The sequence below is a fragment of the Plectropomus leopardus genome, chromosome 3, assembly GCF_026936395.1.
Source record: "Plectropomus leopardus strain MGB_pleo_1.0 chromosome 3, ASM2693639v1, whole genome shotgun sequence".
In the NCBI taxonomy this organism is placed as follows: Eukaryota; Metazoa; Chordata; class Actinopteri; order Perciformes; family Serranidae; genus Plectropomus; species Plectropomus leopardus.
In genome coordinates, this window is record NC_142178.1 from 16,993,985 (window position 1) to 17,018,644 (window position 24,660).

The 24,660-nt window shown below is 38.4% G+C and overlaps 1 protein-coding gene across 1 annotated transcript; it reads left to right on the forward strand.

Annotated features, from left to right (window-relative positions):
* The first annotated feature begins 6,295 nt into the window (after window positions 1-6,295).
* Window positions 6,296-23,717, forward strand: LOC121941656 (A-type potassium channel modulatory protein KCNIP2-like). The gene is made up of 9 exons (XM_088075762.1): window positions 6,296-6,751; window positions 19,189-19,291; window positions 19,497-19,617; window positions 19,778-19,847; window positions 20,554-20,624; window positions 21,281-21,388; window positions 22,071-22,175; window positions 22,751-22,813; window positions 22,934-23,717. Exons 1-9 carry the CDS (start codon window positions 6,679-6,681, stop codon window positions 22,979-22,981), a joined length of 762 nt encoding a protein of 253 aa, XP_087931888.1. The 5' UTR covers window positions 6,296-6,678; the 3' UTR covers window positions 22,982-23,717.
* Window positions 23,718-24,660: the final 943 nt, after the last annotated feature.

Sequence of the window (24,660 nt, forward strand, 5' to 3'; positions counted from 1 at the left end):
CATTAGTCATTTTTTTAGCCACTGGGGGAGGGCAGCAGAACAAGCTGTAAACACAAAAAAACTTTGCAGTATTTACTCATCCAGCAGACGGTGCCACATAATAATAAATTTAAAGCCGTCTCTTTTTCCACCAGATTAAAAAAAGTCCAGCATTCGCTCTCATGCGTATGACATGCAACAAAGACCCAATGGTTGGGATTTGATTCAACATTACACCTTTAAGCTCATGAACTTGCGGTAGTCTGAAGCGCGAGCATTCAAGGAGCACATCCCCATTGGCATTGGCTGGTTGAGGTCTCGACTCAGGTCTGGTCAAATCACTCATTCAGTCATCGCTGCAGACAGCATGAGCAGTACCCTGTGTAACAGTGAATGGGCAAATGGCAAAAGTTTGGGATTCATGAGCACTCAGACGTTAAAAGGGCTGACCAAGTACTTACTCCACCAGAAAAGAGTCGTTCAAAAAGATTGTTCATTTTTGCCTGTCACTACAGCCACATTAAAGTCCCTGGACAGTCATGGTCTATCTGCACTGCCCTTGTAATGACTGTGTGTGTGTGTGCACAGATTGTATGATTGACATCATCAACATTTAGCCTTTTGTAGTTTTTCACTGTGGTGAAAAGATGCAACTTACACTGTTATAATTGGTAACTTGACTTTGATGACCGATTTCTTAACATAGCTCTGCATGACAGCCACATTGATCCTTGAGTTAAGACAATTGTTTTACAATTACAGTTTATAATACAGTTTTACTTGTTTGCTACAATAAATCAGGGATTTTGTTTGAATGTCATCCTACAAAAAAATACCTGCAGGATAATTCATTATCCAGCCCAATACCTGCATAATACCTACAGGACTCCATCACAACTGAAACCTATCCCTGTGGGACAATTTGTCCGTTATTTAACCTCTGTAAAGCCCAGATGATTTTGGATAAAACCTCTGTGGGGAGAGATAACGTGAGAATAACGGTCACAGTTAGTACACGCTAATTACATCAGATTGTGTGCACTGATACATTTCATTATCAAATGTATCTATATATAGTCTCAAAATGCTAATCAGTATGGACACACAACTACACACAAATGTGGTTGTGTGTTTACCAAGTGCAACCTCTGATCTGCTAAACTGTGTGAAGAAGACTTTTAGTGTGAAAATGGGACACACACCAGTCTGTTTATTTGATATGTTTCTTGAGAACTGGCAGCAACACAGTGCAATAATCAAGGAGGAGTTCAAGAATCAATATTCTTCAAGCGCACCGTGACTAAATATTTGAATGAATAAATTCCATATTTATCTGAGAAGTGAATAAACTGGGAGAGTGAGGTTATGGTTGCTGAAGTCTCACTCTGAGAGAACAAAAAAATATCTTTGTCTTCCCTCAGCTGTTCCTCCATACACCCCCCTACCCCCTCCTGTTATGAAACTAATTAGCCAAAATCTTTGATAAACTTTGTCCTCCAGCTACTTCCTAATGCTGTCTGTGTCCTCCAGCTCACACAAACAACACCAACTAGATCTTTCGCTTGTCAGAATTTACTCAAACTAACAAACAGAGGTCAGAAAGATCTGCAGGGGTCTGGATAAATCAGTGACAAAAGCACATTTATTTTTGCAGATTTCTCACATATGTCTGGAAGCTTATTTCAAATTAGGTAACAAAATGCCAAATTTATTCTGAAACAATTTAGACTTGTAAGAATGTGTGGGAGAATTTAATTGGTTTTCCTAATGAAGAAAGTCACCAGGTTTTAGTCTTAAATACACATGCATCATCAGCATATAGGTAGCACAAGGACCTATTAATATATCCCGAGGAACTTTGCTGATAACAGGTGTTGAAAAAAGGAGTTCACTATTGTCATTCATTGACAGTCCTTTAATTTTAAGCTGTGAAAACTGACATTGTTATTATATTATAGATCAAATAATGATGTTTGTTTACAATAACTTCCAGGTAGAAATTCCTTGCATCGGTAATACTGTGATAGCACTAAGCAAGCACTGCCTCAATTGGTTAGTTTTTAGCCTCTTTAAAAAGACACTCCTAAAAAATCATTAGCAGTTTAAATGTATGATGTATTGAAATTATTTTCATTACTTTACCTGGTTGTAAGACAACCCTTTCTGGCAGGAAGCTGTTACCTAAAGCCACCAGACTCCACTTACAAAAACAGTGAATTTACTTTGTAAAAAAAAACCAAACAAAACAAGAGTTGTTGGTCTACTATTGTCTCAATCACTTATTGTGGAAGGTGAAGGGGTGAAAAAATATTTCAAATATAGCTTACACTTAAGCAATTTTTCTTTTTTCGAGTGGGTCTTGGCTAAAAAAGTTTTGGCTGCGGTCCCCATTCACAACAGTAAACTGCGTAGCTTCTGTGGCAATAGATTTAGTTTATGAATGACATTTGCAAATAAACACAATGCATAAAATCAGCACATTAGAAATTTCATATAGTTCGGACCACTGTTTTCCAAAAAGATCATTTTAAACATCACAGTTATGGCTGAACATGACAACAGATATAAACAAGTTTGTCGATTTCACGTATCTGCCGTCTACCAAGGAGTGATTATTGTTGTTAGTGCAGGTTGATCTGGTCTATAACATTATCATTTCAGCTGATATTGTGCTTTATTAGTGATTGCAATTGACTGAATTTCCACAAACTATGAATATGGCAGATTTCAACTTCCACCGCTAAACTGCTACTGGTCGCTTTAAGAAGTTCTGTGCTCTAAAATCTGATATGAATTACTGATAAATGGGAAAAGTGTACTCCAAAACCCTTTGTAAAATGTATACAGAGACAAACAGATTTCAACCATCTGGTGTTTGCACAGAGAGATGACAGGCGTGTATGAAAGAACAGACTACTTGGGCATTTTTCTTTTTCTTTAGAGTAAAAGTGATATGTTTTACTGACCAATCCACCTCCACTTGATCTGGCTCCAACTGAGTCCCAATACAAGTGTCTTGCATTAAAATTTTACATTCAGCAGTCGACCCTTAAAACACTTGAATGCATCAACAAGGGACCATTCCCACAGAAGCCTCTCCTTGTGACTGCAGTACCATAAGTTTCACAATAAAAGCACTCACTCATTAATTCTAAGTTGATGGGTTAGGACATGCAGAGCCTTTAATGCAGCAGCAGAGGGACCATAAACATTCATGATTACAACCTTGCTCTTTTCTCCTTTCCCCTCTGTCTTTGCTTTTACATTTCTGTGTTTCTCACGCACATAATTAAAACTGTGGGACTGCAGTCGGAAGAAAATTACTCTGTTAAGCTTCTAATGGACATGCAAACATCATGTCAGTGCAGAGATGATAATGTGCCTTTGGGAATTACATCGTGGCACTGGAAGTGGACTCTAAATGTGTGTATTTTGCTTCTGTGGAGGAGAGAATGTGTTTGTGGTTTCATTTCGTGCAATGTTTTTTTAATATGGTGGATCTCAATCCCTCGACATGACTCTATTCCAAATCCTCTAATTTTGTTGGCTATATTGTAGATTGGGCAGTATATCAACTTCCTGATATAATCTGTGCAGTGTGTGTGTGTGTGTGTGTGTGTGTGTGTGTGTGTGTTTGTGTGTTTGTGTGTGTGTGTGTGTGTGTTGATGACAGCTTACAAGCTCAGACAGAGCAAACCCCTTGCGTTCTTCTGTGACAACCCATTAACGCTGCTGTGTATTTATAACGTTTAATTTAAGCATATCAGCCTTCTCATCAAATATTCATTTGAGGGGAGATTGCCTGCTTTGTCTCGCCCTCACCCCCTCCCCTCCCTCCGTCGTCCCCTCACCCCTTTATTTCTTTTTCTGTATGTCCTCACCTGTATCTGTGCCTGCGGAAAAAGACAGAATTAAACCACACAGCCTCTTTCCGGTCGTACACACAGGCAGAAACATGACTCCTTAGGACATGTGGTGCTATTTTTATGTCTTTTACTGAATATTATCTTCTGTTTAGCACCAAACAGCCAGTGCCAGCTCACCTGTTTATGTGTGTATGTGTGTGTGTGTGTGTGTTATTTGTCACCTGTATCACCGCTCCGCACCGTGCATAACTTCAGGCATCAATCATTGCTCATTATTGGTTATCTGTCAGCTCCACTTTCCAGCCTGCAGTCATGCTAAACTTCTCTGTAAACCCCTGTGGGAGATAAACACCATCAATACAGCAAGATTTAACCGTCCCAAGGCGCATTATATATTAAAATACATCTCAACCGTCTTCTTCTGTTTCTCTTTTGCTTTCAGATATCCCTCTCTTTGATACTTTCTTCTTCACCAGGCCTCTTTTTGTGTCCTCCCTTGCCTTTCCTTTTTCTTTGTCCTGTTCTTTCCCAGAGCAGCTGATAGATATTTTCCCTCCTCCCCATCAGTCTTCTGAAGGGGGACACAATAATCCCTCACACGCCTGCCCATCTTTAAGGAAACTTCACTACACTGTTTATCCCCAACAAGCACTATTCTTGGCAAAAGGAGCTCTCTTCTTTTCCAATTACATTTTTCTATGTGACGCTTTGAGAGTTTACTTTAAAGGCAGGTATGCAATAACACTGTTTATTGTTTGTTTTATAGTTGATCTGTCCTAGTGTATTGTGCTCCAGCGTGGCTTTCTAGATGGAAAATCAATCCACCACTTTTATTTAGATTGAAGTTTATGATGGATTCCTTTGAGTTTTTGTACTGACATTCATGTTCCCAAGAGGATGAATCCCACTGACTTTGGTGATTTTTTTCTCCAGCGCCACCTTGCAGTTGACTTTTTTGTTTTATAGTGAAATATCTCAACAACTATGGGATGAATTGCCATAACATATGGTGCAGACATTCATGTCCCCAGAGGAGGAATGATGAGTGATGACATTTGTGTTCCCTTACGTTTCCAAACGCTACCAGCAGGTTAAGCCAAATGTTGTTGGCAAAGATTTTGTATACACAGTCATGATCTCCAGATGATTAATACTAACCCTAATGGTAATCAACAGACCTTTCCCTTAGTGCCACCAGGGGGTCAACTGTATGGCCACAACATTTCGTTAGACCTTCATGTTACCCACAGGGTGAATTGTAATCCCGTTGATGAACCCTTAACTCTTCTAGTGCCATCATCAGGTCACATCTTTCATCAGTCCAATGCTTTGCTTTCTGACAAAATAGAGTGCTGCAGAGGTGATATTTTTTTGTAGACTAACACAGAAGTTAGTATCATCCTGGTGACCTCATTAAAAAGCGTATGGGATTTTTCTGCTGGATTTTAGATTTATTGCAGAAAATAAGCACTGTGGCAAATACCACTCTTATGATTCTGAAGCCTAAATCCAATTGCCAGAAGTAAGAAGCTAACATTTGGCTATAAACTAACACAGTATCATGACTTAATGATGCCACCACAGCGAGGCTGTAAAGCCTTGTTTGTCTTGATGATGTTCTGTAGACTCATTTAATCACTTGTTAGCAACTGTTTTATTTAGATACGTAAAAGCTTGGAAATCAGGGTAGGGTATTTACTAATGCATTTTATGTCATTGAATCAGGAAACCAAACTAGTTAGTCAGTAAGTTATGTAATCATATTTTATGTTCCCAAGGCATTATGATCTTTAAAAGATTGACATATGAATGGAATACCCCTCTGTTAATCCTGTAACCTAACCTGTTGACCTTCATGTCTATCTAAAAGAAAACAACATATTTAAAAAAAAAAAGTTGGAAAAAAAACAGTAAAATAGGCTTCAAGTTTTAAATTTAAATGTGCTCAAATAAAAAAAATTTAAAATAAATATATAGATACACATGAAAAAAGCTTAATTAGACCCTTACTTTAAACCTTGACGATGTCCCTGAAATGCTCACAGTGTCACGTGTTAGAGGGTTTAAAATTGAAGTTAATGGTGGGAAACAATGCTACGGAAATCTTGACGTTTATCCCATAAATAAGCTCTGGGCCTCTTCATTCTCCACAAAGCTTATCTTGCGTATTTATGGGTTTTATATTCAGATTATTTTTCTCCAATCGCGACCTTGGTGTTTGCATTTATCTGAATTATGAGTGAGTCATTCGTTAACTCTCAAGGACGTGGAGCTGACAGAGTATTGATCCGCAGGTATTACTTCTCAAAGCTGCTCAAGTCCCGAGCCAAGGTGAGACCATCCATCAGTGAAACATAGATCAGCAGATATACACACTCCCACATCCCTCTGTCTGTCTGTCTGTCTGTCTGTTTGTAGCACTCTCTCTCTCTCTCTCTTTAAGCTCGAGCAGATGCAGATGCTCCAGCTGATGGGCGGACTCTGTCATTTTTGGGGATGTTTGAACAACCAGCAAAGTAAAGTCATCACATTTTTAATCCAAATCAACAACCTTAAACCCACAGCAGCCTCTCAAAGTGACCGCGAGGAGCAAACTCTGGATGTGAGCGCGCGTTGATGCCAAGCGGGAGGAGGAGAGTTTGGATAGAGACACTCGAGCTTTTGCACGGACTTTTACCTTTTGTCATCGCTTTTATCCGCGACCAGTTTGCTGCACACACACCCAGGCTGATAACTTGCAGAAAAGTGACATGCACACAGGAATGAAGTCATAAATGCGCTCTGACGCGCGCACAGATCCTGCACGTTCAGTCCGGTAAGAACTGAGAAAAACATGAAATCCAGGAGTCAGGACCAGAGTTTGTCTGACTCCAGAGAGCTGGACAGATCGTACGACCCACTTACAGGTACAATTCGTCTTTTCTTTGTTAAAATATGGATACAAGTGCTTTATTTGTTGCTGTTTTCTGACCTGGCTGAGATTCCCAGTGAGTGCGTGCTCGTGAAAGTTTGCATTGGTTTTGTCAAAAGAATAAACTGCCACATACAGTAGACGATTTACTATAAATTTAAAGAAATGCTAGTACTATTTAAGGGCTTAACTCTGTCATAATAATAATAATAATAATAATAATAATAATAATAATAATAATAATAATAGTAATAATAATAACAACAACCCAATAATAATAAATAAAGGTAATAATAATAATAAATACATATATATATATATATAAATAAAGAAAACAACAAAGTCCTGTTTGATCATCTGTCAGCAGCTTCTGCAGACCAGCCATGGTTGTTCATGTGTGAATGTGACAATAGAGCAGCCTCATTTTGATAACTTTGTAAAATATAATTGTAGATGAACTTTGCATAATTGCTTTAGCCTGCTACTGTTATTAATATAAAAGAGTGCAAAATTACTAAAAAAAAGCCTGGTCATATCATCCAGAGGTCAACAATGACTCTAGCATCATGCAGAGGAAGAGAAACACACAGGAGGCTTTATGAAATACATGAAATAGGCTATTTGAAATATTATATGACTGGGTGATGAGTTGGCTCTTGTGAAATATATTGCAGTGGCTTCTAAATGTACTAAGTATTGCATATAAAGTCAACATCTCCACATGGCTGTATATTTGAATGACATTAGTCACAACACAGTTAAATGACTGCAGTCTATAGGCAAAGACATGGCTCCATAATAGTGCTGTTCTTTGACATAATAGGTATTAAATAAGTCTGAAAACATACTTTGAGTCATTTATTCTTTGTAATGATTATTGAAAAGATCAGTTCTTAAATCCATAGTCGATTGATTAGTTGGCAAACATTTCGAACATTTCTGATTCTAGCATTTAAGTATGTTCTTCCTTTTTTATCGCAAATGTAATATATTTGTCTGCTGTTCAGCCAAAAAATAGCAACTACTAGCAAAATTGTGGTTAACATTTTTTACCTGTCCAGTTAAAGTCAGCTGGGATTTGCTTCAGTCCCCCCTATGACCCTCAAGAGGTATAAGTGGCTACCGAATGACAATTAAAAGACTAGATGATTTATAGGTTGTAAAACATATTCAGGCGAGTGATCAATTATGAGAATAATCATTAGCCACCGCCATCAATTATAAATCCCGGGTATTGACGTTGGTCATACTGTATATATCGACATGTTAGTTTTTGTGAAATGCTTTGAAAGTGCAGCACAAACCACCGAATGCTTTGTGGAGATAATTGACATTGCAGTGATGCCCTCTGTCAAATGAAAGACAAAACAAGAGCTCAATGTGTGTTACAAAAGCGTGAGAACAACTTCATATTATGGCCAAAAGTCACATCTTGTCGCTCATTTATTTTCTAATATTATACCTGTCAGCATGTGTCTTTATGGTCTAATTAGATCAGTGAGGCTCAGTGTTTCATTTTCCTCATGAGTTCTTACAAAGACAAATCTCTTTAGAGATCAATGAATGTCTCTCTCTCTGTGTCGCTCTCACACACACACACTTGGAGCTCTCTTGTGACAACTTCTCGAAATAGTCTTTTCTTTTAAAAATAAATGCATAAAAATAACTCAACATTACTGTTCCCATTCAATCTGCAGGATGTCTCTAAGCCCCTGTATTTAAAATGGACATCTGGTATAGAGATGGAGGTTTTTAATGGCTGATAGTTGTGGCTGACACAATAGCCAGTGTGATATCCATTCAGCAGCAGGTTAACCAAACAGTGAACAGGTGCATGAACACAGAGGCTTTAGGGGGCGTTCAGGACACACAAACAAACCTTTTTATTAAAGAGTGAAGCACAGGGGCGCTGCGGTGCTTAACAGCCTGAGGCACAAAACTGCAGCCTTTACTGTTCAGCTCTATTGTATATGTCAAATAAGCAGCCAGCAGTTATATTAAATGTATTGATAAATAAAGCAACAGCAACTGCTTATGGAAAAAGTCAGTTAAAAATGCATTTAAATGATTTAACAGCTATATCTGAGACTGAGCAGTAAATGGTGTTTATGTGCAGTAGCTCTGTTCTAAAGCTGCCGAAATCCTTGTGTTGTTTACTCCTGACTGTATTCATAAATTATAGATCGAACTGGATCTTTTCTCAAGTCATCACTTTCTACACTACACTTCACACGTTACAGTGACCCTAACTGACTGACTGACGGCTGCTGTGGTGCAGCTGAACCATGATGTCATTGAACCATTGTGTCATTGTGTAGAAAGATGTTTTCTTTTATCTTTCTAAAGCAATAACTCAACATTTTTGGAAATATGCTTATTTAATTACCTGTCTTGAGTTAGATGACATATCTGCACAGTATGCAAAGCTACTTCAAGCAGCCAGTTAGCTTAGTTTAGCATAAAGACAGGAAACAGGGGGAAACAGCTAATTTGGTTCAGTCCAAAGGTAACGAGATCCACCTTCCAGCACCTCTGCAGCTCTCTTTTTAACACTTTACATCTTGTTTCTTCAGTCCATACTTAAAATATGTGTTGAATCAACTGTTACGGTGTTATAGGGGTTATATTTGTATTATATTTTATTATTATTATTATTATATGTTATTTTGTGCCAACACATTCTCGCTCCAAACTCTTCACATGGTGAAGGACGGTCAGTGATCTTCCATATCAACCCATGATGTTTTACTTTCCTTTGCTGCAACAACCTATGATGTTCCAGGATGCTGCTATGGTGATGTCAACAAATGGTCGTGGTGGGTTGAAGAGGCACAGCCGCTATGTTCACCCAACCATGCACTGTCATGATGGTTGGGATTAGGCACCAGAGTCACGGATGGTTAGGTTTGGGTAAAAGAGGCACATGGTAAGGTATAGAAACACACACACACACACACACACACACACTGGACATGAATTGTGGATTCACGTATGGAAGTCCCATCCACCTAAACTCCACCCACCCTCAGTGGACTTTCATGATCTTTAAACTATGTCTGTTGCTTTGAGCATCTAATAATGATGCACCTGGGTTTACACTGAAGTTGACTGAAAGCCCGCCCATCTCACACAGACACCAAAATGTGCCTAGCTCCTGCCCGAGCGGTATATTTTGACGTCCTGGGAGTGAGACCAGACTGCCTTTGGAAAGCGCCAGGCTCTTCACTCTGTCATAAGCCTTCACTTAAGCCTTTAACTAGCTCTGACTTAACTGTCTTGAATTTGCTTTGCGTACTGCTGCATCTCTTTAAAATGTTAATTCTGTGTATTGTATTCTGGTCTTATTTTATTTGGACATGCATGTTTTAATATGTCTTTATAAAAATTAAATAGTTTATTATTATTATTATTATTATTATTATTATTATTATTATTATTATTAAGCTAAGCAATCTGATTGCTGGTTGTAGCTTCATATTTATTTTACATATATGAGGTTGTTATAAATCTTGAAAGAAAGAAAAGAGTTTATCTACAAAACTATTCCTTTAAGTTTCATGTACTGAATAGTGGCATCAGCACTGGATTTCTTGGCAGCTGCAAAAATGTTGTGTTGTGAGTCTCCACTTATGCATCTTCTAGAATCATGTCTAGTGCACCTGCATTTATGACTGAACAGGCCTGCCTCTGTGTGTGTGTGTGTGTGTGTGTGTGTGTGTGTGTGTGTGTGTGTGTGCGCGCGCTAGGGGTGTAACGATCCATCGATCTGGATCGATATATTGACTCGAGCAATGATCACGTATCACCAATGCAAAGTTAAAGCACTGATCATATCCTCTTGAAGGTTGTGAGAGTTGGATGACAGAGTTCGAGTGAATCCAGCAGGGGGCAGTAATGCAAATGCACGGATGCCAACCGACATAAAAACCCACAGAAGAAGAAGAGGCTTTTAATTTGAAATCCCGTGTCACCGTCAAACAGCGTCAGGTAGACGACGGTGAGCAGCCAAGAGCCAGATGGTGAGGAGGGCGTTATTTACTCGGTTATAAATCATCAGCGTAGAAATATTTAGTTTTTAGAGAAACTGCGAGACAACAGACGGAGCACATGTCATATGTAAACTAGTGCACTGAATAGACGATATAGATGTCTTAAACGGCTCTGGTGTAAACAAAAGCCGTACTCAGGAAACATCACCTCCTTCCTGCGACTCTCATGCCCAGAAACAAACAAACAAATAAACAAACAACACCCCCGAAAATCGTCCGTGCTGTTCAGTCGGAGATGCGGCGACTTAAACCAGCGGTGAGTAAGAGAAAGCATAAATAATACATGTAAACTGTTTTATGAGTGGAGGAAAAGTCCGCTAGCTGCTAAGCTAACTTGTGCATTGTAAAATGCCACGGGCTTGTGCTAATAACGTTAGCATGTTGTATATGTGGGGGAAACATGCCTTGTGATTTGTTTTGTCTATGATCCTTGACAGTTATTGTTGAGCCGAATTTTATGCATTTGTTTACTGATCTTTTTGGTATTTCATGTTTGATGGTTGCTTGGAGAAGTTTGTCTTCAGGGCTTTCAGTACAAGGTACAAGGTAGATTTGTCATTTTTCTTATATATGGTTTAAGAAGAAATGAAATTAAAGTTGACCCTTAATCTTTTTGGTGTGGAAGGAGGAGTTGAGGAGTCTCTCAGCCTGGGGAAAGAAGCTGCTCTGTAGTCTGGTGGTTCTGCAGCGGATACTTCTCTATCTTTTCCCAGATGGCAGCAGGGTGAACAGACTGTGGCTGCTGTCTTTCAGTGTCCTTTGGGGTCTGTGCAGACGCCTCACTTCACCGAGGTCACTGATGCTCTGTACATGGAAACCAGTGATGTTCTGGGCAGTTTTAATCACCCACTGTAGAGCCTTCCTGTCCCGTGCCGTGCACGAACCATGCCAGTTTGTGATGTTTCCAGTCAGTGTGCTTTCTACTGCTCCTCTGTAGAAGTTAACCTGGATCTTAGTCTGGAATTTAGTCTTCGTAGGAAATAGAGCCTTTTCTGTGCTTTTTTAACTTTGCACTCTTCTTTAGCTCTGCTGATGTAGACAGGGGTGTGTGTCTTTGCCTCCTTCTTTCTAAAATCAACAACCAGCTCCTTGGATTTACTGATGTTGAGCAGTAGGTTGTTCTCTGTGCACCACTCTACAAGACTGTTGATTTCCATCCGCTATGAACTCTCGTAGTTGTTTGTAATACAGCTAATAATGGCCATCAGATGTCCCTGAAGTTTTAGGAAATAGACCCTGGTCTGAGTTAAAATGAAAACATTTTTACAGAAAGGGGTTTCTGACAGAATTAACCAGTTTTCATCTTCCTCAATCTTTTTAGGCTAAAAGCAAAAAAAGAAAAAAGAAAAGAAGGGCTGGCAATATCTGCTCGCACGTGTCACATGCCCCGAAACTGAATTGAATCAAAATCATATCGTGGTAGACTTTTTGATATTGGGAAATACTGTAGTCCTATCGTTGTCCAAAGAATCAATTTAATATTGTATTCTGATGAAACTAGTGATTTAGACCCCCTGTGAGTGTGTGTGTGTGTATGTGTGTGTGTGTGTGTGTATGTTTGAGAAAGGTGAGATTAGTTGGATTTTTATTCATGACATTTTTCTAGAGGGCTCAGTGTTTTTTTTAATGCATCAAAAGCAGTCAACAATAATGACATAAATATTGCATTTATGTAACACAGTTACATAGCAGATTTTAACATAAAATCCCCTCAGAGCCAAACAGATTTCATATCATAGGTGCCAAATGGAATTTGCCAAACCGATAAAGAGCATTAAGATCAATGTTGTGTAACAAATAATCAAAGCTGATGCCAAATAACTGATGGTTTCATGTGTCACATGAGGCCGAATGAATGGACGTAAACCTCAGCGACAGTCACTGAGGAGCTCATGATGTCAGTGGAAGATGAGAGGGTAAATTTAAATGTGTGTGTGTGTGTGTGTGTTTGGTGTCCATATTTTGTAAGAAATGGATGTCCATGAACCATGTCTTTTCTGAGGATTACGGTAATCGCAGAAGCTGCTGCCTGGGAGATGTTAATTTATAAACATTTATTTACCGTTGCATGAAACTGCTGCAGCTGCTGCGACTTCTGCAGCAGCTGCTGCGACTTCTGCATGCTAACAGTGACTATGCTAAGTTAGGGTCATAATAAAATGCACCGGTCTAGATGTCTATATCAGCATTTACACAATTTACCAATTGTATTAAAGTTAATATATAATTTGAAATTACTTTACTTATTAATAATAATTCTGTCAGCGGATTAGTAGTGCACATACAAACCTAAACCTATAAAACCCTTCTTTACTTTTTTCTTGCTTAATATGCTTGCTTTTTCCTTTTAGCCCATTATCAGGAATGAAAATGAACTTTTTTAAAGAAAGTTTGGTCTTTTATAGATCCACTGAGAAAGCTGAGGTCTAGTTTCTCTGTAGGTTTGGGAGGTTTTGAGAGAAACGTGTCTGAAAATTATGAACTAGTGAAAACATAGTCTTGTCTAAAAAGAAAAAAAAGAAAAAAATCTAATAAAAAACCCCACTCATTAAGCATAAAATAAATGCAGCTGCCATTTGGGGAGGCTTTAATCTTTTCACTGTGATTAACTTTATCTCCTAAGTCAATACTTTCAAACGCTTTTTTTCTTGTTGCCAGAGAGTTGCCGGATTGATTAGAGCCCTTTCATAAACTTGAAATTTGGTAATATCAGCAAATGTTCTGACTGATTATTTTTACCCTCAACATGAATTTAATTGCAACGATTTATGCTCATATAAATCTGCCAAAGGGGTTCATAACTTAACAAAGTTCTCAATAAACAACTTTAATGCCTCTATAAGGGTAACTTGTTTTAAAGATGTACCAAAAGAGGCAAAGATTCTTGAAACCCTTACGGTCCTTTTTTTTCATGAAATTCTTTATTCACCTCGGTGTCTCTCACTTTTCCCATCCACAGTTTAAGTATTTTCAGCAGGAGTTGTTTGCAGCAGTGGATAAAAGAGTCTTTAAATGTGTTGATAACAGCGGGGAAGAGTGCATTGATCCGCCGCAGAGGGCTGCAATTGTTAAAATTGATTCACGGGATCAAAGTGACCCAGAGGGTCTCCAGAACTGAGGAAAGGCTGCGGGATGATCTCAGCGCCGGCTGAAATAACTGTCGAGTCAGTGTGATTCATCAGTCCAACCCCGGAGATGTGGGATGATCAGTTTGTGCTGTGGGACAGTTGAAAGGTTACCTGCTGCAACAAGCTGCCACAAAGAGTTTACTTTAAAGGAATAATTCCCCCACAAAATGAGCATTTACATATCAGTCACTCACCCCATGTTACATTGACTCTGCAAAGAAAACTTTGCATGCTTCCACAGTGAACGAAGAATCCAAAAATCGAGAAAATCTTGATGAATTGGAGTAAATGGGGTCCACATTTAACATCAGCAAAATTATATCAAAACATCTGTTTACAAGCTTTCACACAACTCTTGCAGTATAGTTCTGATTAATCCAGTCATATCCTCAGTGCTGCTCAAACACAAGAATTTTACTAAAGCCTGAGTATTTGAAAAACTTGTGCAAAAAAAAAAAACAGTCTCACATACAGGCGAGTAGCGCACCGTCACAGGCACATGCTATTAAACTTCAAACACCCAGGCATAGTGCTCCTAGCCAGAAGGGTTTTTTGACCCGAAAACATCTCAATAAATGAGACTCCGATTATAGTTATAGAAGTTGTGTGAGAGTTTGTAAACAGACGTTGTGATATAGTTTTGCTGTTTTGCAACGCAGACCCTGATAGATGCTTCAATTCATCAAGAATTTTTTCAGTTTTTTGGTTCTTTTTTCACCGTGGAGGCATGCAGGAAACGCAGAGTTTACTTCACTAATTCAGTGTAACACAGGGTGAGTAGTTGGTACATGAATTAGCATTTTATGGATGAATTTTTCCTTTAATCATACAGCTATGTTGCATGTGTTCATACTGTGACATCGTGAACGCTGTGGAAACAATCACTTTAAATGGTTAACAGTGAGGAACAAGCGTTTTTACATTCAGCCCAGGCGATGTTAATGATCTTATATAACAGCTGGAATGGTGTTCAGCTGCTGAGCTAGACATCGATAAGCTGCCTTGCCTCTCTAAGAACGACCCCCTGCTCGGTTTTTGTTGGATTACTGTGCAAATGAGTCACATCAAACAGCTGCCCTTTGACAGCTTTTCAATAACTTAAAAAATATGTATAATAATGTTTGCCCTGTGTCTAAAAAATAGCGGCTAAGAAGAAAGAAAAAAAAAAATGAATGCAGTGATTTTTTTTCGTTGTCTCTGCCTTCCTGCAAAATGGTTCGTCAGTTTAAGGTGAAAGCATCATTTTATCCTTCTGCATCAAAAAGCTGAGATATGTCATCCTCATCGACTGTGTGTGTGTGTGTGTGTGTGTGTGTGTGTGTGTGTGTGTGTGTGTGTGTGTGTGTGTGTGTGTGTGTGTGTGTGTGAGAGAGAGAGAGAGGACCTGTAAAGCTTTGTTTGTTTTTCCATAGTCGTGCAGCTGCTGTAGCTGATAGTTCGATTGACATTTCCTGCATAAAAGGCAGCAACTGGTTTGTTTCCACAGAATGAAATCATATTCATAGTTTATGGTTATTTACAGAAGCTGTATGCACACCGCTGGCAGATTAGAATATATATTTTATCTGTGACATAACATGAAGAAGTATGTTTTTTTCTTCTGATGTGCCCTTAAGCAGAACCCTGGCTCCCTGTGCTGCTGCAGTGCAGCTGTTCAGCTGGCGTTTCAGATATTTCTCAGGTGTGAATGTGTGAGTTTCAACCTGTACTGCTGCTGCTGTGCGTGTGTGTATGACAGTAATTTAATCCTTGTGTACTTTGCATGACTGATTTTAGAAACACACGAGTGTGAAAAATGAGTCTGATTTCAAACATGCTTAAGATACATTGTCACCTTTATGCAGTGGTTTATTGTTGAAGTTGTCACTTTGTGATGATGCAGTGGTGAGCTGCTGCTCTTTTAAACACTGCTGTTGGTGTGTTTACATATTTATGAGCACTTTCAAGATTTTACAGATGGCTTCATGTGTGCCTCTCTCACCCAGTGGTGGAAGTATTCAGACATTTTACATAGGAAAAAACAACTATACTACTGTGTTAATACTCTGTTACAAGTCGTGCTGTTAAAATATTATTTAAAAATAATACAGTATTGGCGCCAAACTTGTATGTCATTTGTTATATACCTGTAGTAACAGCATTAAAATAACTCATTATGCAGACTGGCTCATTTCAGACTCATGTATATTATATTATTGGATTATAGTAGTGATGCATTATGTATAAACATCACTTTAATGTTGCAGCTGGCTAAGAGGGGCTTTTTACTTTGTAAACTGTTTGGGTAGCTTACAGTATCTGTTATGTCCACAGCTAACCCCCTCTCCTCATGATAACCCTTCTTTTGGAGCTCTGTTTCTTCAAAGTAGGCATGTGGTGTCCAGCGTTTGATTGGCTCCTGTTTGGTTGTAATTGAAGTGGCGTTTCATCCGTCTCCTCCAATAAACAGATGAAGCTCAGATCCCAAGACTCTACAAATGCCTGGTCAGCCTGACTGTTGGGGCGGCTGGAAATCTTCTGCCCGCCAGCGTGCCTCTCGTCATTGCCTGCATATTGTTTAGTGTTAATTTGGATTTGATTCGATTTGTTTTCTTTCGGAGGCACTAAAGTTACTATTTTGCGACTGGGGTAAGGCAATAGAGTTAAAAACTGATCTCACACACACACAGTTTTTATTTGGTCAGACACTCTTAGTGCTGGTCTGGTGGGTTTTTTATATCCGCTTTTAAGTTTAGTAGCTGTTGGTTATATCTTTTGGTTATATTTATGTTCCTTTCCCTTCACCAGCCGGGCCATAACAGTATCCACAATAATACATCATAATTTTCTGGTCGATTAAATTCTAATCTACAAGTAACTGACTTTATGAAATAAATATAGTGGTGTTAAAAATACAATATTTGGCTCTTCAGTGCAGGAAAGTACAAGGATAAAGTTGCAGAAAATGGGAATACTTACAAATAACATGTTTCAGCTTGTCATTAAACCTTATTGAAGGTCTGACAGGTTTTACACATTCTCCCAGCATAGTTCAGTCCCCTTCCTCTGTATTCACATCACAGTTAGGTTTCAGTTGATTCACAAAAAGAAATCCAGATGTTTTCTCTTGGACAGCAGTGGGCGTGAAGGTGTATAACATCAAACAGGTTGCTCCATCTGTCCGTTTTAGTCTCCTGCAGAGCTCATAGTTGCTTCCTGTCTGTACTTCGTTCTTTCTCTGACTTTGAGGCCTTTCACAGTCGAGTGTGATCTGACTGTAGATTAACACTGCGCTCTAGTGGCAGGAAATGGAAATGCAACACGGACAATTTGTGTGAGCATCTTGCTTCTGTCCAGCATGTCAAGTCTACAGTATCTCTTTGTCCTCGGGTTGTTTTGGGTCAATGATAAGTCTCTTTGACTGACTTTGAATGAACGGGACTACAAAAACAAGATGCTTTCCGCAACTGAAAGCAAGTGAGACCTTTAAACGGAACAGTTTAGGAGCAGGAGAGAAGGATGAAGATCAATGAATGAGTCAGCCCTCTCGTGCTCCTACACGAGGAGGTGAGCTGGGTTTAAAAAGAGACGACACGCAACTGTTTTGTTCGGTAATCAGGTCGATAAAGATGATTGTAATCCATTAGATTTTTAATTGACTCGCATGCAGCTTTGGAAAAAGTTATCAGCAGGCAATATTTTACAAAAAGACCAGTATCAGGTCCTTATTCGCTTTTTCAAAAAATGAGTAAGGACGACAGCAAATGAGTGTCTCTTCTCTTCTCTTCTCTTCTCTTCTCTTCTCTTCTTCTACTAAGGAAAAAGTAGAGGAAGAGTAGAGATGAATAAAGATCAATAAAAACTGATCTCAGAGCCCTGCAGAGGAGCCAGAGCTAATCCTCGAATACATTCAGCACGGAGAGAGAAAAGGGACGTTAAATCTGGACGACTGGTACACTGTTAACATGTACTGTTGATTTAGAGAAAAGTTTTTGAGCAAAGTGCTTTAGATGAGAAACATAGAGTGATGTTTTTTCTTGTTGATTTTTAGCTAAATATAGAAAAAGTTGATCTGATTTTTGTTTCGATGCCTTCACGGTTATTGTTTATTTGACTGACAAAATGCTTCTGTGACCCAAAAAAATTCAGTTTCATGGTTGTTGAGACGGCAGTTAGCTGTGCCTGCTTGTATTTTGGGCACACAGTCAGACAAAGGGAACTGGATGTCCAGTAGGTCCAGTGCAGAAAACCATCTTGTGGTGTGGTGTTGTGGGGTCTCAAATAAGGCAACACTGTGCGTGTGTGTGCGTGTGTGTGCGTGTGCGTGCGTGCGTGCGTGCAGCTTTATGAGGAGCCCCTCACACTCATGGATAATTCTCAACTCAGCTATCTTTGTCACCTTAACCTTTCTATATCAACTTATAACACTTTACGTCATTATACTGTGCAAACAAACTGGGTTCAAACTGACAGAACTTTATTCCAAATTCTAGTAGATTACAATGTCAAAATTTGGACTTTCTATATGTTGATGCTCAGTACATCAGTTCATTTCCATGTGACTGAAATAGCAGCAATAAAACACATGCATTTGAATATTTAGCTATGTCTAAACATTATGTATCTTTAATGAAGAGATGGACAAAAATGATGAGCAATAAAAAACAGCCGTCAGTGTGGAATTAGATGATTTTAACATTTGTCAAGTTTCTTCAGGGGATAATTGAGAGAAACCTGTGTGTTATGTGGGTTGACTAGTTCTGGCAGTCCATGTGTCAAAATGTCAAACTACTCTACTGTAGATTTATTTTAACTCATTTCATTTTGCATCAAAGTAAACTCCATGTATTTAAATATGATGAGGTCCATCATGTTGCATTTTGAGAGACATATTGGTTAATATACATAGAATTAAAAAATAAAAAAAACCAACTTCTTTCCATATTATATCTGAAAACAAAGAATCCCGTTGGTCAATGTTGCACATTAGACGACCCTCTGTGTGACCTCTGTGTGACCTCTGTATCTCAGACTTCGGTCATGTGTCGCCTCACTCAGCTCTGGCATGCTGGCTGCTCTCCAAACAGTTTTGATCTGACGGGTCGCACTGGTTCAAAGCCAGGTCAGCAAACTAATTTGTGCGCTCTAACTTGCTCGGAAAAGTGATTCCAAGTATTTGAGCGTAGTTTGGCCGGTGTTTGATCCATCTAACATGGTGTTCCCAATGTGGGCCACTCGATCAGCCTCTAATCTCCGCTCTCATTGGTTGTTTCCAGGTAATCCGCCGTCCAAACCCCATAAGAAGACCATAAAGCAGCGCTTCCTCAAACTTCTCCCCTGCTGTCGCTCTGGCTCCAGTTCTTCAGTTTCTCAAAGCAAGTGTCAGGACACAGAGTCCGTCATCAGATTCACTTTCATATAAATATAAGCAAAAATTAAACTCTGATACTTTTTTCACTCTTGCTTTTCTTTTCTCCATCTTTGCCGCTGCCTCATTTTCCATGCAAAGTGGTTCATGTGCACTCTGGTGAATCTCAGGGAGTAACTATTTGGTCTCTCTCTTTCCATCTCTACGTGCAGAAAGTTCAAGTGATGATGCTGAGCTTTCGACGGTGTGTTACCGACCAGAGGGGCTCGACCGTCTCGTACAGCAGACCAACTTCAGCAAGAAAGAGCTGCAGGTCCTCTACCGGGGATTCAAAAACGTCAGTCAAAGATTCCTGCCAAATTAGGATTCATGCACTTTCCTTTTTATTCTTTTGTATACGAATAAGGAGTGTTTATACGTGATGCAGAATCTTTTGTTATTTATATGCATGAGAAAGTCATTTTTTTAGTTAAGTTTGTGTTTTTTCGTTTGCACAGGAGTGTCCCAGTGGTGTGGTGAATGAAGAGACTTTTAAAAACATCTACTCCCAGTTCTTTCCTCAGGGAGGTCAGTCACATTTTTTTATATCAAAATAGTCCAAACAGAAACCAGTAGGAGGTTTTACAGGAAAAGATGCACAAGTCTTTCATCTTCATCGGTCCAGAGTTTGCAACTCCGCTATATACACCTGATTATATCCCTGTTTGAGTTCAAACTGAACTTTTAAGATGTGCAGATCATCTTCATTAATCTTTGCTCATTAGACAATTAATTGGGTCATATAGGATCTGGAATTTGTAAAATTAAGCTCAGAAATCATTTTAAAGCATGTCTACATGGTGCACTTTATTCCACCTGTGAAAAACTTCACAAATTAAAGTTTTGGGATAGAAAATATCTCTATTTGTAGGACAAAATTGACCACAGGGAACCATGCAAACTCTCCAGTTTTAACTATGACCCTGTTTTTATAGTCAAAAGCAGGACAGAAATGTGAATGTATAACTTAAATGCGTGTGTGTGTTTTCTTTCACTACTGTTTATAACTTTCAGTCTAAAGTCAAATGTTATTAAGATGTTCTTAAATGTTTATACAACTACAATAAATGTAGAAATTCACAAACATTGATTCAACATGTAAAGGTTCACAAAGGGTGATATAAAACCACAGGCTTTGTAGTCAATTCTGAGCATCATTTCACAAATTTAAAACCGAAGTGACTCTTTTTGAATCCAGGATTTGATTGGTGATTTTATTTAATTTTTCCTCCAGATTCAAGTATGTATGCACATTTCCTGTTTGAGGCTTTCGACACCCAGAACAACGGATCGGTCAGCTTTGAGGTGATTTTTCCACTCCGACACTCTCTGCTGTCCAGACAAATGTTTGTTTCCTCCTTGATTTTTGCAGTTTTATGTTTTCATTCTTTGTGCTTTATAGTAGCAACTCAGTACAGACAGCACAGACCCTTCAAAGTATGTTCACAGTGTAGATATATTGTAAGGTGCTGTCTAACTTTTATTTGTTGTAGTCCTTTTCACTACTGTAGACTACAATCTGTCTTTCTCAATAAAAAAACAAACTCTTTCTAAGATATTTAATTCATTTAAGTACACAAAGATGCACACAGTATAGATATAAATATATTTTTCATATGGATTTTCTTAGCCAGGACATGCACAGAAGAAAAGAGAGAATTAAAACAAAAGAATCTCCCCCTAAAAACACTTAAATATGTAACTCCTTGACGTTCTTTAACTTACAGAGATAATGAAAAGTCTCATCTTTAGAAGCACTTAGTTTGTATTTCTTGCTGACAGAACTAAAATAGATTTCAGAAAAGACAAGCACTGAAACATTTCATATTAACTCTACAGAATATACAGTATTTCACTTCCTTCTTTTACTGTCCCTTTTCTCTTGCTTTCATCCTTACCTTTTTAGTCACTACGTCTGTGTTGCTATCAGTCGTTGCTCAGTCTTCTTTTTCTTGCCGTAGGACTTTGTTTTAAGTCTGTCCATCATCCTGAGAGGCTCCATCACTGATAAACTCAACTGGGCCTTCAATCTGTACGATCTCAACAAAGATGGCTGCATCACCAGAGAGGTACACGAACCATCTCCCCCCTCTCTCTCTCTCTCTCAGTTCAATTCAATTCCATTTGCTTTATTGGCACTGGCTTGATTTACAAGAGCACCCCATACTTCAGCACCATACAATATCACTGGTTTGATTATGGATTGGAATATTTTGAGCCAGATTCTGATGGGTATATCAATGTTTGAAGACTTTTTTATAGCATAGAAGGCCGTTCTCCCCTTGTCTCTGAGATCATTCAGGGCCAGATTGAAATGTCCTGTAGAGGTAATGTTTGATCCCAAATATGTGTAGTTGTGTGTGTGTGCTCAATGTCGGTTGAGCCCAGCAAAAACCTATTTGGGTTTCCCTGACATCTGGGTCGTTTCTGGAAGACCATAACCCTAGTCTTCTCCAGATGAATGTCAGGGCCCAGGACTGACAGACGTTTTGCAGATGATCCAGCTGCTGTTGAAAGGCCTCTTTAGATGGAGCCAGCAATATCAGATCATCTGCAAAGAGAAGGCATTTAATCTCTCAGTCAGAAAGGGTGAGGCCGGGGATTTGTGATTGTTCTAGGAATTTTGCCAGATAATCAATATAAATATTGAACAGGGTGGGGCAGTTCTCTCTCTCTCTCTCTCTGCTGTTACGTTGACAGCTCTTGGTGATGCTTTTTTCTTACATCACTCCTTCCTTTCTGTGTGTCCAGGAAATGACAGACATCATGCACTCCATCTATGACATGATGGGGAAGTATACCTACCCCTGCATGCGGGATAACGCTCCCAAGGAGCATGTTGACAACTTCTTTCAGGTAAAAATCAAGAAATCAATGCAACACACATGCACCGACAATAAACTACAAGTTAGTCAAATAATTTGCTCAAGAACAGCTAAGCTACAAACGTTGTTGATTTGTTGTCCTTGTATATGTTTCATTTGAAATTCACTTTAAAAATGTGTTTTACCTTTAAATTGTGCTTATGCACCATTTGTATGATGCTGTTTTATATCTCACTGGAACTACTCAGCCGAAGAATTTAACATCAGTTTCTCATAATGTTTTGGTGCAGTGTATTTTGTGTATGATCTGGAAAGCATGACAACAGACAGTACGGCTCATTTAACCAGAGGACGGGCTGTATATTGTAGATAGAAAATGAAGAGCTTAAACCTTTATTTTTTTTCTGTGTATGTTGTTTTAGCTTCTTAAGGGCACTCTGTGGAGTTTTTGAATACAGATGGTGCTATGGAGCAACATTTTTATGAGCAGTTTCTTGATTTATTTGTTGTATTTGGTGGCACAATAACCTTTCTTGCTGCCAGTGCTAGGCCGCTTCAGTTGTGTTGGTTTTTTAATTGTCTGTGTCTGTGTGTTGCATTTTCCAGAAAATGGACAAGAACAACGATGGAGTGGTCACCATCGAGGAGTTCCTGGAGACATGCCAAAAGGTTTCTGTCTCAAACGTTTTCGACCCTTTCAAATACACAATTAATTAAGAACAAAACCTCCATTTCCATCTGCAGCTTTTTCAGTAATTTGACTTTGTCCACTTGTTTTTTTCCATTTAGGATGAGAGCATCATGCAGTCCATGCACATGTTTGACAATGTGATCTAAGTCTTGACATGAGATTTTTCTTGCTGCCTGGAGCTCATCTACAGTTCTTCAGCCGCTGAACAGAGTGGGCGGAGTTTCTGAGCCCTAAGTAGAGTGGTGCAGGGGCAAACGGCGACGACCTGAGGATATACACCCCAAACTACCTTTTCTTGTGAAATGTCTTTTTATTAAATGTGTACAGAGAACAGAGAGGCATCAAAGGTGGATATTGGTGTTTTTTAAGATCTTGTATTGTGATTAAATGATGTGTTGATTGATTTGAACAAGAAACTCAAGAACAATAAGATCGATGGCTCAAATACAGTAGATGACAATTATGGTCTTTTTGCTCAAAATGATGACTATTATCATATTTTCTCTATTGCATGAATGAATGTGCAGACACATGGAACAAATCGAACAGTGCTGAAAGTGTTGTAGAGTATCACTCACTGTTTATACTCACAGTTATACTATCATAAAGGGCGGCCATAATAACAGGATGGAAATGAAGCAATAATCTTAAAGTAAAATGTTAATAATTGTGTCATCAGTGTTGTCAAGGGGTCACCTCTCACATATTCATTGTAAAACTGTATATTGTGTACGCATGATGTGTCTGTTTTGACTGGCAATGGAAATGTTAAATCAAAGTGTTGATATATTTTATATATGGGCGTGGTTGCTGATGACGAGACTGAATAAAATACACAGTTGCTATGCAAACCTGCAACATTATTGACCAGCTGGAATATTACATCCACTAATGTCACAATCTTCCATGACTTCTTCTTTCTGAAGGTGTTTCAGCAATAGAGGTCATCTTCGTTATTTCATAGTTTTCCCTTTTGCAAAATGTAACAAAGCAAAAGAGTGAGAAAGTACAAAATATATGTAGTCTTTTCCTAATCAAATTCTTCCTTTAAAATCTCGAGCAAACATTAAGCAGAGCTACAGAGGCAGTGTGGGGTGCAGACAGAGGGAAGCCTAGAATTAAAAAAAATAACAATAACAGGAAATATACTGTGACCAACTCATAAAAATGATGAGTAAGAGAACGAGACAGAAGAAGCAATGAGACAGATTTCAAAATTGAAGAATTGAAAAGATAGAAATTGATTGGTCCTCAACTACTATCTGTCTGTGTGGCATAGAGTCTAAATGACAATAAACGAATCTTAAGTCTTGAAAATCCAGCAGTCTCTAAAATACGCGTACTAATACACGGACTAATACACATTATACTCCAAGAAGAGAGAAAGAAATATGGTGAAAATAGGGAATGCAAGACACAGACCCTCGGTAGATACAGAAAAAAGTCTTTAGGACAACTGCTGTCGGTGGACTGTACTCATAGCATTTGACTTTGAATATTTGTATTTTTTATTTTTATTTTTCAATTTTAAAACTGTTTCCTTATCAAAATGGTTGATAATAATATTATTATTGTTATTATTATTATTATTATTATTATTATTATTATTATTATTATTATTATTATTATTATTATTATCATTAATAATTATTATTATTATTAATAATAATAATAATAATAATAATAATAATAATAATAATAAAGTCTGTAAAGTAATTTTAGAGCAATTAAACAAAAATCTTAGATCGGGGTTCTCAAAGTTCTGCCGTTTCAGGGAGCTAACATATGATTGACATAATATGCAGTGACTTTTTTGTGATATTTT